This window comes from Ailuropoda melanoleuca, chromosome 15 (genome assembly GCF_002007445.2).
Source record: "Ailuropoda melanoleuca isolate Jingjing chromosome 15, ASM200744v2, whole genome shotgun sequence".
In the NCBI taxonomy this organism is placed as follows: Eukaryota; Metazoa; Chordata; class Mammalia; order Carnivora; family Ursidae; genus Ailuropoda; species Ailuropoda melanoleuca.
Window position 1 is genome coordinate 81,530,688 of NC_048232.1, and position 13,245 is coordinate 81,543,932.

The 13,245-nt window shown below is 40.8% G+C and overlaps 1 protein-coding gene across 2 annotated transcripts in view; it reads right to left on the reverse strand.

Moving 5' to 3' along the window:
* The window catches only part of DDX17 (DEAD-box helicase 17), a 20,012-nt gene extending 10,059 nt beyond the window's left edge, over positions 1 to 9,953 (reverse strand). For both annotated transcript variants that reach the window (XM_019794470.2, XM_019794469.2), the window contains exons 1-9: positions 9,596 to 9,953; positions 5,265 to 5,415; positions 4,464 to 4,563; positions 3,722 to 3,855; positions 3,362 to 3,427; positions 1,402 to 1,543; positions 870 to 1,030; positions 610 to 782; positions 153 to 263 (exon numbers count right to left, since the gene is read on the reverse strand). In XM_019794470.2, the coding sequence (XP_019650029.1) occupies positions 153 to 263; positions 610 to 782; positions 870 to 1,030; positions 1,402 to 1,543; positions 3,362 to 3,427; positions 3,722 to 3,855; positions 4,464 to 4,563; positions 5,265 to 5,415; positions 9,596 to 9,645 (1,088 nt within the window). In that variant the 5' untranslated portion in view covers positions 9,646 to 9,953. The remainder of the gene's footprint in view (positions 1 to 152; positions 264 to 609; positions 783 to 869; positions 1,031 to 1,401; positions 1,544 to 3,361; positions 3,428 to 3,721; positions 3,856 to 4,463; positions 4,564 to 5,264; positions 5,416 to 9,595) is intronic.
* Between the last annotated feature and the right edge of the window lie 3,292 nt (positions 9,954 to 13,245).

The following is a 13,245-nucleotide window of genomic DNA, read 5'->3' on the forward strand; positions in this document are numbered from 1 at the left end:
GCTACATGAACAGATGACTGTGTCCATTCAAAGAGTGAAGTGCATGACAGGCATTACTGAAATATTATATAACGTTCATTATACCAATTTAGAAATTCCTACTGAACTATAAATACAAAACCTGTGGCTAATTACCTCTGCGCAGTACTCACCCATCTCTGCGCATCCGTCGAGTGAGGTCATCACAGCGTCTCTTTGTCTCTACAAATATTATTGTCTTATTTTCTTTCTCAGCCATTATTTCCTCCATGAGTTGGATCAACCTGAAAACAAGACCAGCAAAAATGCACACATTCAGAGAAGACCTCCCCATACATTATATGGAAGCTATGTCTACAATATCAATTCCCCAAAGCTACAGTACTTCCTTTTCACATTGTTTTCTAGACAGCTGTTAACTATCCGAACTGGGATTTAATTCTAAGGATCCAGAATCCTTGCTTATAACCACAATGCTCCAGAAAATGAGATAAAGAATGGATAGTTGGACAGCTAATAATGCTTTTAATGTTTTGGGGCCTCAAAAAATTTCAGACTTCTTCAATGCTTTAATTTTGGAAGAATTATTAGGAAAGGTTTAACAGCATTATCAAAACAGTAAAATCTTACTTGTGGTCTTTTTCACTTTCCATGCAGACATCCACAATCTGGAGGATGTTGTGGTTGGCACTCAACTCCAGATTGCCCACGTTGATCTGGGTGTAATCACGAAGGAAATCCTCTGCAAGCTGTCTTACTTCTTTTGGCCAGGTTGCACTCCACATCAACGTCTGCCTATCAGGCTATCAGGAAAAGAAAAGCTTTCTTTTAGGCTAAGGAACTGTGACAGGCAATAAGCATAAAGACAGGGTGTCATCAGTTTTACACACCCTGATTTGGTCCACAATTTTACGGATCTGAGGCTCAAAGCCCATATCAAGCATCCTGTCAGCCTCATCCAATACAAGGTAAGTACATCGGCGAAGATTTGTCTTTCCTGACTCCAGGAAATCTATCAGGCGCCCAGGAGTAGCTATACAGATCTCAACACCTGTAGAACAAAACCAAAGATGTAGCCCATTAAGAATTCTTTATATACACTGTCCAAGCCTCAGCAAACTAAGCAGCACCAGCTCTGGTGGTTGCATTCGATACTGCAGAGCACTAGCTAAATTTTAACACAATACTTGGAAAAGCATGACGTAGATTTATGCATAATCATCAGATCGCCACAAAGTTTAAGTCTCTACTATGTTAAACATTCTCTTAATAGCAGTTTAACCATACCTGAGAATTTCTAAGGCACTGAAACACTCATTTTTTTCCAACAAGAACCCACTAGTTTCCTCTCCAAATTCATTCATAAAAATTGGTAAAATGAGAAAAACATTAATTCTTACATGCTTTTTTAATTTTAATTACCTCTCTCCAAGTCTCGAATCTGAGGACCTTTAGGAGCACCTCCATAAATGCAAGTACTCTTCAATCTAGAACATTTGCCATAGTCATCAGCTACCTGCTGTACTTGCTGGGCAAGCTCTCTGGTAGGAGCCAGAACTAGACACTGAAATAAACACACATGTTTAAGACACCTATCCCAAGTTAAAAAAGAAAAAAAACAAGAAAGGTTACCTAAATTCTTTTTCTATTGTCTAATCTGGTACTTTAAAATTATGTGAGGGGGTGGGGAAGGCAGAGAGTTTAAGACAGTGCCCTGGAAAAAAACAGATATTTAGCACGTGAGATGGTTTACTTTTGATATAGGATTCATTATAGTCTGTGTACTATTTAAGTGGATTTACAGATTATACTACCTAGTTTTAACTAAACGATCCTCACAAAATGATTAAGTGGCTTTAACCATGGATTAAATATTAGGAAAAAAACCAGATGAATAAGGTAATAGCAAAGCAGACACTTTTCTGACTTCTAGTTTAAGCTTTCAGCCAGACACATTTGGCAAAAACAATGACTTACACAAAATCAAAATAACACAAGATTAAAACTCTTTGAAATAGGTTAACATACACTGTTAACAACTGCAACCTGTTCTGTGTACAGATCCATGAGATATTAGCTAACAATAATAAGCTTATTCTACTAGCCATATGGAATGTATTTCATATTGCAAAGTAATGTATTATTCTTTTTGTGAGTATTTTGGGACACTGTAATAATGTACCTATTTGTAAAAAAAAAGCTCATTTTTTTTTAAGATTTTATTTTTAAGTAATCTCTACACCCATTATGGGGCTCCAACTCACTGAGCTCAAGAGCTGCATACTCTACTGAGCCAGTCAGGCACCCCTTAATTTTTTTTTTTTTAAAGATTTTATTTATTTATTCGACAGAGATAGAGACAGCCAGCGAGAGAGGGAACACAAGCAGGGGGAGTGGGAGAGGAAGAAGCAGGCTCATAGCGGAGGAGCCTGATGTGGGGCTCGATCCCATAACGCCGGGATCACGCCCTGAGCCGAAGGCAGACGCTTAACCGCTGTGCCACCCAGGCGCCCCAAGCACCCCTTAATTTTTAAAAAACAGGTGAGATTGGTAGGAGAAGAAAGGGATAAAGAAGGGGGGGTAATCAGAGGGGGGAGTGAAGCATGAGAGACTATGGGCTCTGAGAAACAAACTGAGGGCTTCAGAGGGGAGGGGGGTGGGGGAATGGGATAGGCTGATGATGGGTAGTAAGGAGGGCACGTATTGCAGGTGCACTGGGTGTTATATGCAACTAATGAATCATCGAACTTTACATCAGAAACCAGGGATGTACTGTATGGTGACTAACATAATAAAAAATATTAAAAAAACAAAATAAATGCAACCATTTTTTATTATCAAAAATAAATACATAAATAAAATCTTTAAAAAAAAAACAGGTTAAGAATTATTAAAAATGTTTCATAACCACTACACACATTTTACAGAAAGTAGTGTAAGTGAAAATAATTAAACCAGAAAACCATACTGCTTTATAAACATTTATAGAAGTATTACTTAATCACAAAGAATACACATCCTAAATCTGACTTACATACAGATGGCAGGGACATCATTTCACACTTCCTTATCCCTCACAGCATCATCGAGCAATTCAGAAGTGTATAAATGCAGTAATATGAAGTAATATAAAGGCAGTACACACAGTGGTTAAGAGTAAGACTGGTTCAAATTCAAACTCAGCCATTTAACAGCTGTACGACTTTGAACTAGTCATTTAATAGCACTATGTCAAAATTTTATCAGTAAGATGGGGATAACATCACTACCAGATATGGAGGGTAGGTCTGAGAATGAAATCTGAAAACACAAGCAAAGCACACTGCCTGGAACACAGTTATCATTAAATTGTGGGTATTTTTAGAATTATAAACACACTTACAATTGGGCCATCTCCCCTTTCCAAGTACGGCTGGTGGTTAATATGGACAATCGCAGGGAGCAAATACTGGGGGGGAGGAAGAACAACAGTCTTATTCCAAAACTAAGCCATTATTCTAAATTATCACAGTTAATTGATAATGTCTAACCACAAAAGTGAAAACAGAACTCACAACTGTCACACATTACGTGTAACGTAAGCTTGAACACAAAATACTCGCACACATTTCTCGTAGCTAAGAAAAAGCTGAAATATTACCTAACTAGCTGAATTAGAATTTTTTAAGAATTAAGGATTAACAGGATAATCAGAATAGCAAAATAAGTTACCACACATTAACATTCCCTTGCTGGTACGTACCGCCAGTGTCTTCCCAGACCCAGTCTGAGCAATGCCCACCATATCTCGGCCACTGAGAGCCAAAGGAAATCCCTGGCACTGAATCGGAGTTGGTTCTGTAAAGTGCTGATCCATCAACACATCCATTACATATTCTGTAAGGGAAGCGATGTCGGTGCTTTTAGGTAAAACTAAGGACAAAGCCAAAAGAACTCTACGAAACTGTTCAACTCAACAAAGGAAAGATACACCCAGCTTCGTATCTCTCCAAGAGAAATGCTGTTTCTTTTTTTAGTTACTCAATCTCTGACCTGCTGACTTCTACCTCTCAGGACTGTTGCCTTAGCTACCTACCTACCGTTCCCTTCAATACTTTAACATCACTGCCCTAAAGTCTCTAACAGAGCATGGGCACAAGGCTGTTAGTCACACACGTTTGCCAAGTTAAGCTATATCCAGCTAGAAAGCAATTTCGTTGTGTTTTCTAAAAGGAAGAGGCAAAACTTCTAGGGGAAGATGAAAAACTCAGTTTTAAAATGAAGACTAGATAAGCATAAAAAATCTCTTATGCAACAATACAGCATTTACTTTCAGCTTTGAAGTTAAAAAAAAAAAATTACATGTATTACCACCTTTGTGAAAGGCTTCTACCTGCCTCTTCAACAAAATACAGAGCCTGAATCAAAACTTTTAAATAACCCATTACCCATATTTACCATTCAACAAAAATTAACAATTACAACCTGGTTTGAAGAACACTTACGTGGGAAGTTAGCATGATGGAAGGCAAATACAGGTTTAGGACAAACATCTCCCCCTCTCACTGTAATTTCCTTCTTTCGGCGTAGTTCATCAACCTCATACTATGGAAGAAAACAAAGTAAAAAAAATGAGTAAGTTACTCTAAACATGCAAAACTTTATGTTCCAGTCAAGCTGAACAATGATCTAATCCACAATTACACTGGAAAATATGTCTAACAGTTCTAATAGTGCTTTCATATACATTCAACTTGAACTGATTTGTAAGGATCCCCCCAACTTTGCGAGTCAATGAAGCAAGTGTGAGAGTTCCATTTTCCCCATGGGAAAGCAGATACTCAGAAATATTAAAAGTAATTTGCCCAAGGTCAGAACTAGGAAGACAGAGAAACAGTGGAACTTGGGACTAAGTGCTCTTTCCATCACACTTTTTTTTGAACGAGTAAGCATTTCATGAGTAGAGTCCAAAACAATCACAATGAGGTCAAAAAAACAAACAGAAGGACATTCCGCGAATGTTTTAAACCGAACTTCTAGATGAAAGGACATGAACCTCAGATACAGTTAAAATCTCATACATGACAAATTGGGAAGCATAGCCAATAAATGAGAACCAACAATAGATTAGGTATATAAATAAACTATTTCCTCTTATGAGTACCAGCAGCCTTAATAAGAATCTAAGGGAAATACCACATGAGAATAAAACATCTAACAGCAGTAAAGGCTGCCTAATACGTCAACTTGGTCATTACTGCGTATAGAAAAAAAGGGAAATCAACCAATCAATCCCCAAAACTTACCGGAGTCAGCCTTGCCACTTCTGGATGCTCTACATAAAAATTCTTCTCAAACTTGGGGAGCTCACTCAAATCCCACTTCTTTTTACGTAAACGCTCCCCAGGATTACCAAATTTCTTCGGAGGAAGGCCACCGCCACCTCTTGCACCAAATCTAGAAACATCAAAATTTTTAGTTTTTTTAGTATTAAAAAAGCAATATACCTTAGGTGGCATATAAACAAGCAAAAGATTTTCTTGTGAAACAATAATTTTTTTAAAATTCTTATTCAAAGGTACGGAGAAAAAGTTTGTAAAACTTCCTTTACTATCCCATGATATCGTTACAGGTATGACTACAATAGGTGAAAAATTAAAAACTCCCATGCTTAGAAAAATATAGGAATTACAACACAGATTCTGGAATCACTGAAAAGGTTTGAACTTTGATTCTGCCTCTTACGGTATGATTTTGAACAATTTAACTTCTCTGTACTCCAGTTTCTTATGCAGACATAATACTACCACTTACTTCAGAGACTAAGATGAAGAAGTGCTTAAGAAAGTACCTGGCACAGTAAGCACTCAGTACAAATTAGCATAACTACATTCAACAGTTACTGTACCAGGTACTGTTTTAAGTGGTCCTGGAGATATTGAATTGAATAAAACCGAAGTCTATTCCTGTGTAATACTCAGACATGTAGGCAAGGCAAGTTTAAATTAAAGGAAACATTGTGGACAAGAAAAGAAGACGACAAGCCAAGTTGCCCCATACTTGAAGCTTCTTGAACCTTTTATCTAGAACTGTGGTAAGCACTCCTATTGTCTGCTAATCTAAGGAAAAGTACTAGGGCCCCTCTAAGACTAGTAGGCTACTCTCCACCTTTAGTTTATGCTAATGAATAGCCAGAACTGATTTATGACCTCTTCTTCCTCTTCATCTCCACGTTTACTTTCTCCTTTTTGTTCCCAGGGAAACAGAACTATTAACTATAAATTTAACAAAAAAATACCAGTAAATCTTATTTAAGGTTTTACTTTTAAGTTCATTCTTTTAAGTAATCTATAACCAATGTGGGGTTCAAACTCACGACCCCAAGATCAAGAGTCACATGCTCCACTGAGCCGGCCAGGCACCCCTTATTTAAGGTTTAAAAAACTCGAACAGATTTAAAGCCAATCTTTAACATTCCTAACAGACAAGTTCAACTGGAATACAAATGACCACTAGGCGAACTTGCAATGTTATCACTATTCCTATAAGATGGTCCTCATTTCTGTATTTCAACCTATTAAAGTATGGGGCATTGTTCTGTATACAAGTAGTATACACTTACACTATGTTTTCATTCCGTTTCCTTACTCTTGAATTTGAACTTAAATTCCCTTTTCCACTCTAACCCACTCATTAACATCATCTTGCAGATGGTTCCACTTTATAATTGACAGCCAGTAGCTGTATTACTTTAAAGGGCCTCAACTTCCTGTAACTCAAAGTGTTCTAGTTCTTACTCAACTAGACTTTCTCTTAATACAAACATAGAAAGATGGATGGCGGGAAATTTTCTTGGGACCAGAGTATCTACACTCAATAGGTAGAACTTGATGGATTCCATTTACACTACTGAACTGGTAAGATAAATCAGGAATCAAAACAGAAGCAAAGAGATATATATATACATATATTGGAGATACAGTATCAATGACCTCTTCATCTTCAAGTTGCCTTCAGGCCCAAAGCTCAATATTGAATAATCAAAGACCACCTGGATCAACCCCCCTTACAAATGAAGCAACTATCACAGATCTAAATAATAGGTAAGCTAAGTCTTTAGATTGTCAGGCTTACAAAGAATTGTAATACCAATTTTTAGAGACTGTCAGCCTACTTTATAATTTATGTGGTTCCTAGAAGGTGCTGTTTCATTCAATGGTGCTCCTGCATTCCAATGCTACCCAGACCTTAAACAAGAAAACAAACTCTGGAAAGTAACGTTCCTTTTAAGGCGTATTCAAAGGAAGGAAGAGGTTTTTCCCATCTCCCTATGGCCTTGACTATTTATCCAAGACATATCATTCTAGACTACAGATATAATTTGAAACATGGGGTTCTTTAAAAATTTGCCATCTTCCACCTTTATAATTAAAGCTTACCTCAATACTTAAGTGTAGCCTCTTATAGAATTTTTTTAGCACACTGCTGCCATCCTTCAAAGATGCACATATCCTAATCCCTGGCATACTATACTGTTCATTAAATATTTTGATTGCTTTGCAATAAATGCAGCTCTGAAGATATATATATTAACATGCAATATCATGCTAGTTTAAATGTTCAAGGCACATCACTTTTGGATTTTACATGGACACATCCACTGATCTCACTTTCATTCCCTTTTCAAAATAATAATCCATTTCAGCTCCGTAACATTCCATTAAGAACGTTAAAAATTCAAATCATAAATGAAATTTCATGGTAAATGCAGAATTAGGACACAGACCTTAAGAAAAAGTGCCATTTTGTTTGAAAAGAACAAAAAAAAATGTCATCTTATAGTCAATATGGGGTAAAGTATGATCAGTAATTCACTTTTTCAAATACTTTTATTGCTAAACATATATATAGTTAAATTATTAAACCAAACACCCACAGCAAAGAAACAGAACATTATGAGTACCTTGGCAGCTCCCTGTGCCTATTTCAAGTTTACAAACCCCATAACGACCACCTCTGGTCATACGTAGCCTTATAGGTATTCTTTTACCACGACCTGCTTTTTCACTCTGTTTGTGAGTCATCCATGCTGATGCATGGTTTTTCTTTTCACTGCTGTATTGTATTCTACTGTATGAACACCCACACTTTATCCAGACATATGAGCAGTTTCCAATATTGTCACGGACAGTGCTGGTATAAATATTTTTATACACGAACGCTGGGGAACATGTACAAGGATTTCTCTAGGCTTTAGTGTCTGGGGTATAAAGCTTAAGAGAGGAATTACTGGGTCATTTTCTACTAGGTAATGTCAAATTCTCTGTCTTAAGTGGTTGCACTGAAATTCACTTCTAAATATAGCTGTACTGTGAAACACTAAGCAAACATTCCACTTCTAGTCCTCCAAATTAACACTAAGATCAAATATTTTCCTTCCTAACAAGGTATAAACAAAGTAATCCCTTTCATTTTGTAATTCAAGTGATAATTGAAGTGCTTGTGACTATAAGGTCTGGGACTTCTGTATTTGAACCACAAAAGACAAAAACGTCTGGAGAAAATATCATTAACAACACCTACTACAAAGAGACAATTTCACACAGTATCTCAATTCCCGGGAACAATGCACAAAGTAAAGGCAATTATTATGTCCATCTTCAGTTGAGAAAATAGGCTCACAAAGGTCCAGGATCTTGCACAAGGTCACACATATATTAATAACTGGCGTTGCATTACTTTTTATCCAGATATAAGACGTTTATTACAAAAAAGTAACAGCACAAACGAAGATTACTCTGTTAAGCAACTTCTTCTTTTAACTGATGTTAAGATTTCAATCTCAGTATCTGGGAAGACTTCAGGTTTAATCTTGTTAACTCAACCGCGGCATTATCCCAAAAACTTTCTAGTCAGGCCGGGGAAACTAATACCCCCCAGTCCAATGGAGAAGGAAAGAACGGAATATAGGGAGGAACCCTATAGTAACAATAAAACAAAACCCCTCCCTCCTCAAATAATTTCATTTAGATGGCAAACAATTCATTGCTTTACTGTCCAATGTGCCCCCTTCGAATTATCTGAGATACGACCAAAGGGGATTTAAAGATATATTTAAAACTAGAAACGAGCCTTTTGGTCTCTAGTTTTCCAGTTCCATTAAGAGCGATTTCTGGCGACAGATAACACAAGGGAAGCCATTTGGCGTCAAGATTTTCCCAGGCCGCACTCGGAGACCTCCTCCTCTTCTCAGCAAGAACATTCGTGTTTTACAGATGAGCGCCGAGGCCTGGAGATCAAATGACTTGCCCAAATCGGCCGGGCTCGAAAGCCGGGCGCCCAGGCGCCGCTCCCGCACTCCGCCACGACGGCGGTCCGCAAGGAGGGGCTGGGGCGTCGCCAGGCCGCCCCCCCCCGGTCACCCGTGATTCCGGGGCGCAGGCCCACCCGCAGGCCCGCGCACCAAACCGCTATTATGTCCCAGGACGCCTTGCCTCCCGGAGGCGGGGGCGTCGCTCCCAGGACCGCAGTCCGCTCCAGGTCTCCCGCTCCGCCGCAGGCTGCGGTCTCCTCAAGAAACAACCTTCCCCCCTCCCCCCGGCCCACGCATACGCGAGGCCTTCCCTCTCCCCCTTACCCTCCACGGTCACGATCCCGGTCCCGGTCCCCAAAGCCGCCTCCGCGCATGGTCCCAAACGGATAGAGATCTGGGAGCGGGGCACGGATGGCCGGGCTTGGGAGGGCCTGCGGCTCCGGTCTGGTGACGACCGATGGCGGCGGCGCCTCCGCTGTTGGGGCGGCGGCAGGCGCGGCGCTCTCTCGCTCCGACGCGCTGTCTCCCGTCGCAGACGCCACCGTCGCCGCCTCTCTCGTCGGAGACGGGAGCAAAACACAGAGAATCGGGGTTATAAAAACAGTGGGTAGGTTTGGCTACGCTCAAACCCGGCAGTGCCGCGGTTTAGGCGTCTCCTTCCTTCCCAGCGACTGCACAAAATGGCGGCCGGCGCTGAGACTGCTCCAGCTTAACGCTACGTACGTCGGAGACGGTACGTAAACAGCGTCTTGGAATAGCCCGAGGGCTTGGCGGAGTACTAAGGGTATTCTTGGAAGCACTTTACGTCAGTTGCGCAGACGGGTACATTTTGCAGTCCGTAGAAGAAAAATAAAGTACGAAGCGGGCGTAGAGTTCTCGCGCCACCTGAACTAGAACGTGGGGTGGGGTGAGGGGAAGAGCCTCCGGCGCGACGTAACATTCTTTGCGTCGTTACCCGGCCCACTATTGCGAAGATGCGCAGTGAGCGTAACGCATTCTGTTTGGAGAATAGAGGATTTTGCCGGGTTCCGAACGCGAGACGGAATCCAGGCCTCCTTGTGCAAGTTGCTTTGCAGACACAAAAACTGTCCTCCATATTGCAGTCTTCAAGTGTCAGGGTCTTCAGGCGTCTCAAGCCCAGGCAGGTCTTCAGGGTCCCTGGCTGGCGCTCCTAGATGGCCCTGCCGGCTCCCTGGTCGCGCCAGCCTAGACTTGCCGTCACTGGCCGCGCGCCCCGGCGCCATTTTCTTTCGGTTGCCTTTCGCTGGGCTGTCGCCGGCCGCCATGATGGATGCTCCTTGTCCGTTCTTTCAGGAGGTGACCGGTTGACGACGTCCTAGTTGGGTTAAAGCACTCCCTAATACAGTTGGTTCAGTCTGAAGTGCATTTTCTGAGCAGAATATTTACACTGCCCTCGGCTGAGCACAGTTGGCTAACAACCAAAACGTGGATAGAGCTCTTGTTGAGGTAGACACCTGCGTCCTTTGGTCGCCATTCTTCGGCGCCGCCTCAGGAGGCCCTGGCTGGCCCTTCGCGCTCTCCCTAGACGAGAAGGGTTAACAGCGGTGGCCTTCAGACACAGAAAATGTGAAGGCGTAAGCACGTGTTTTTAACCAGGACAGACCGCGTTCCCCTCAATTCCTTCTAACTGGTTTCCAACTTCCTACTTGCTTCTCCCTCAGACTGAATTGGACAGTCTCACAAGCCTGGCCAGATAGCGTCACACAACTGTCGAGCCCCTGAGGCCCTCGGAGAGCAGCTCATCTGACGTCTCTTTTGCTTATTTCTACACATGGGTGCAAGGGGGGAGATTTGAGGCCCCTCATTGTGGGGGCTGAATGTTGTCTCCTACTCTGTTGTGAATGTTTCCTAAATTATTACAAAAGGCGCATAAGGAAAGGAGCTTCGTGACAAGTCGTTCAGATGCCTCTGGGGCCGTAGAAGCAGATGGGGAAACAATCGCTGGACAAGTGTTGAATGCCACGTGCGCCAAGCACTGTGCTAGGACCAACACATGGGTTCTTGCCCTCATGGTGTTTATACCCTAGTGGGGAAGATGGGACAATTAATCTTTTATGTTATTTAAATATTGCTAACTAAAAAAGAAGCAGGAAAATGGGATAGTGTTGCCGTGCCTGTGAGGCGGGGAGTACATGGGTGTCATAGTGTTACATGGGGTGCCCTGGGGGAAGGCCTCCCTAATCAAGTGACATTTGAACAGAGCCCTAAAGGGAGGGAGCTAGCATTGCTGGCAGAGGAAAGAGCCTATGTAAAGGCCCTGGGGCAGAATGTGGCTGGCTGTAGCAAGGAGGAAAGTCTGGAGAGGACCAAATTTGAAGGCGGCTGTAGGACTTTGTCTTTTCATTTAGGTAAGATGGAAATCTCTAGAAAGTTTTTAGAATGACACAATAAAAAGACCCCTATGACTACCATATAGGGAATGAATAGAGAGTGATCTAGGGCAGAAGCGGGAGGATTAGTTAGGAGGCTAGTGCAGTAGTAGTTCAGGCAAGAGATGATGGAGCTTGGTACAGACTAATAGCAATGGGTAAAGGAGAAACAGTCTGAATGAAAATTTAGCCAATGATTTGCTAATGGGTGGGATATGAAGGAAAGAAGACTCAGGGATAACCTCGTAGGAGTGACACAGCAATTAAGCTCCTGTGATTTAAACTGTACGTGCACTAAAGGAATAATTTGGACTGTTTTGCCTATTTATCATATATGTTAAGTAATTAAATCTGAGGCTCTCTATATAACAATGAATAATTTATAAAGTAAGGTAGGTCCACTGAAACCCTCCCTATGTTTTGCTGAGGGAAAATAATTCATGTTTTGCTACTAGATCAGGTCCCTATCTTACAGAATCTCATAGCTCCTTTGTCTTCATAAAGCTTTTCACAGTATGTAATTCTTCATTTATGTCATTATTTGGTTAATACCACCTCCAAAAAAAGGTGAACTTTTAGTTTTCCTATTGCAGACAAGTTTTTTATTATAAAGTGAATCCATAGCATTTCTCATTCTTGATATGTTTTCTTACCAAAGATGGTTGAAGCTTATTACATTTTTTCTAAACACAGAGAAAGATTTTCATTAAGTAGAGAGGCCAGAGAACCTAGGAATTTCATTAGTAACAGCCAAGACTGTGGAAAAAAAGGAAATATGCTTCGTTCACTTCATCTTTTTTTGAAACCTAAGCACTTACCATATGATCCAGCAGTTATGCTCCTTGGTATTTATTGTAAGATTTGAAAACTTACATCCACACAAAAACCCGCACACAGATGTTTATAGCAGCTTTATTCATAATTGCCAAAACTTGGAAGCAACCAAGATGTCCTTCAGTAGGTGAACAGATAAACGGTGGTACATCAGAGCAGAGGGATATTATTCAGCAATAAAAAGAACTGAGCTATCAAGCCATAAAAAGACATTGAGATCTTAACTGTGTATTACTTAGTGAAAGAAGCCAATCTAAAAAGGCTATATATTGTATGATTCTAACTACAAAACATTCTGAAAAAGGTAAAACTATGAAGACAATAAGCAGATAAGCGATTTCCAGGGGTTAGCAGGGAGGGAGGGAGAATAGATGGAGTACAGAGGATTTTTAGGACAGTGAAACTATTCTGTATGTACCATGATGGTGAATATATATCATTATACATTTATTCAAACCTGAAGAATGTACAACATTAAGAATGAACCATAATGTAAACTATGGACTTCGGGTGATGATAATACGCCAGTGTAGGTTCATCAATTGTAATGAATGTGGAAGTGTTGATAATGGCTCTGCATTGATGGGGGAAATAAAGGCAAAAGGAAAATTAAATTTCCTTACTACCTACAGCCCACTGCAAGTCCTTGAAACAGGCAGAGTGACATTCCTCATGTTAATGCTTTGCTAAGGGCAAAAGGCAATCTTAGCCCAATCCTCAGGATCCTGTCAGTCTACTTTAACATATAAA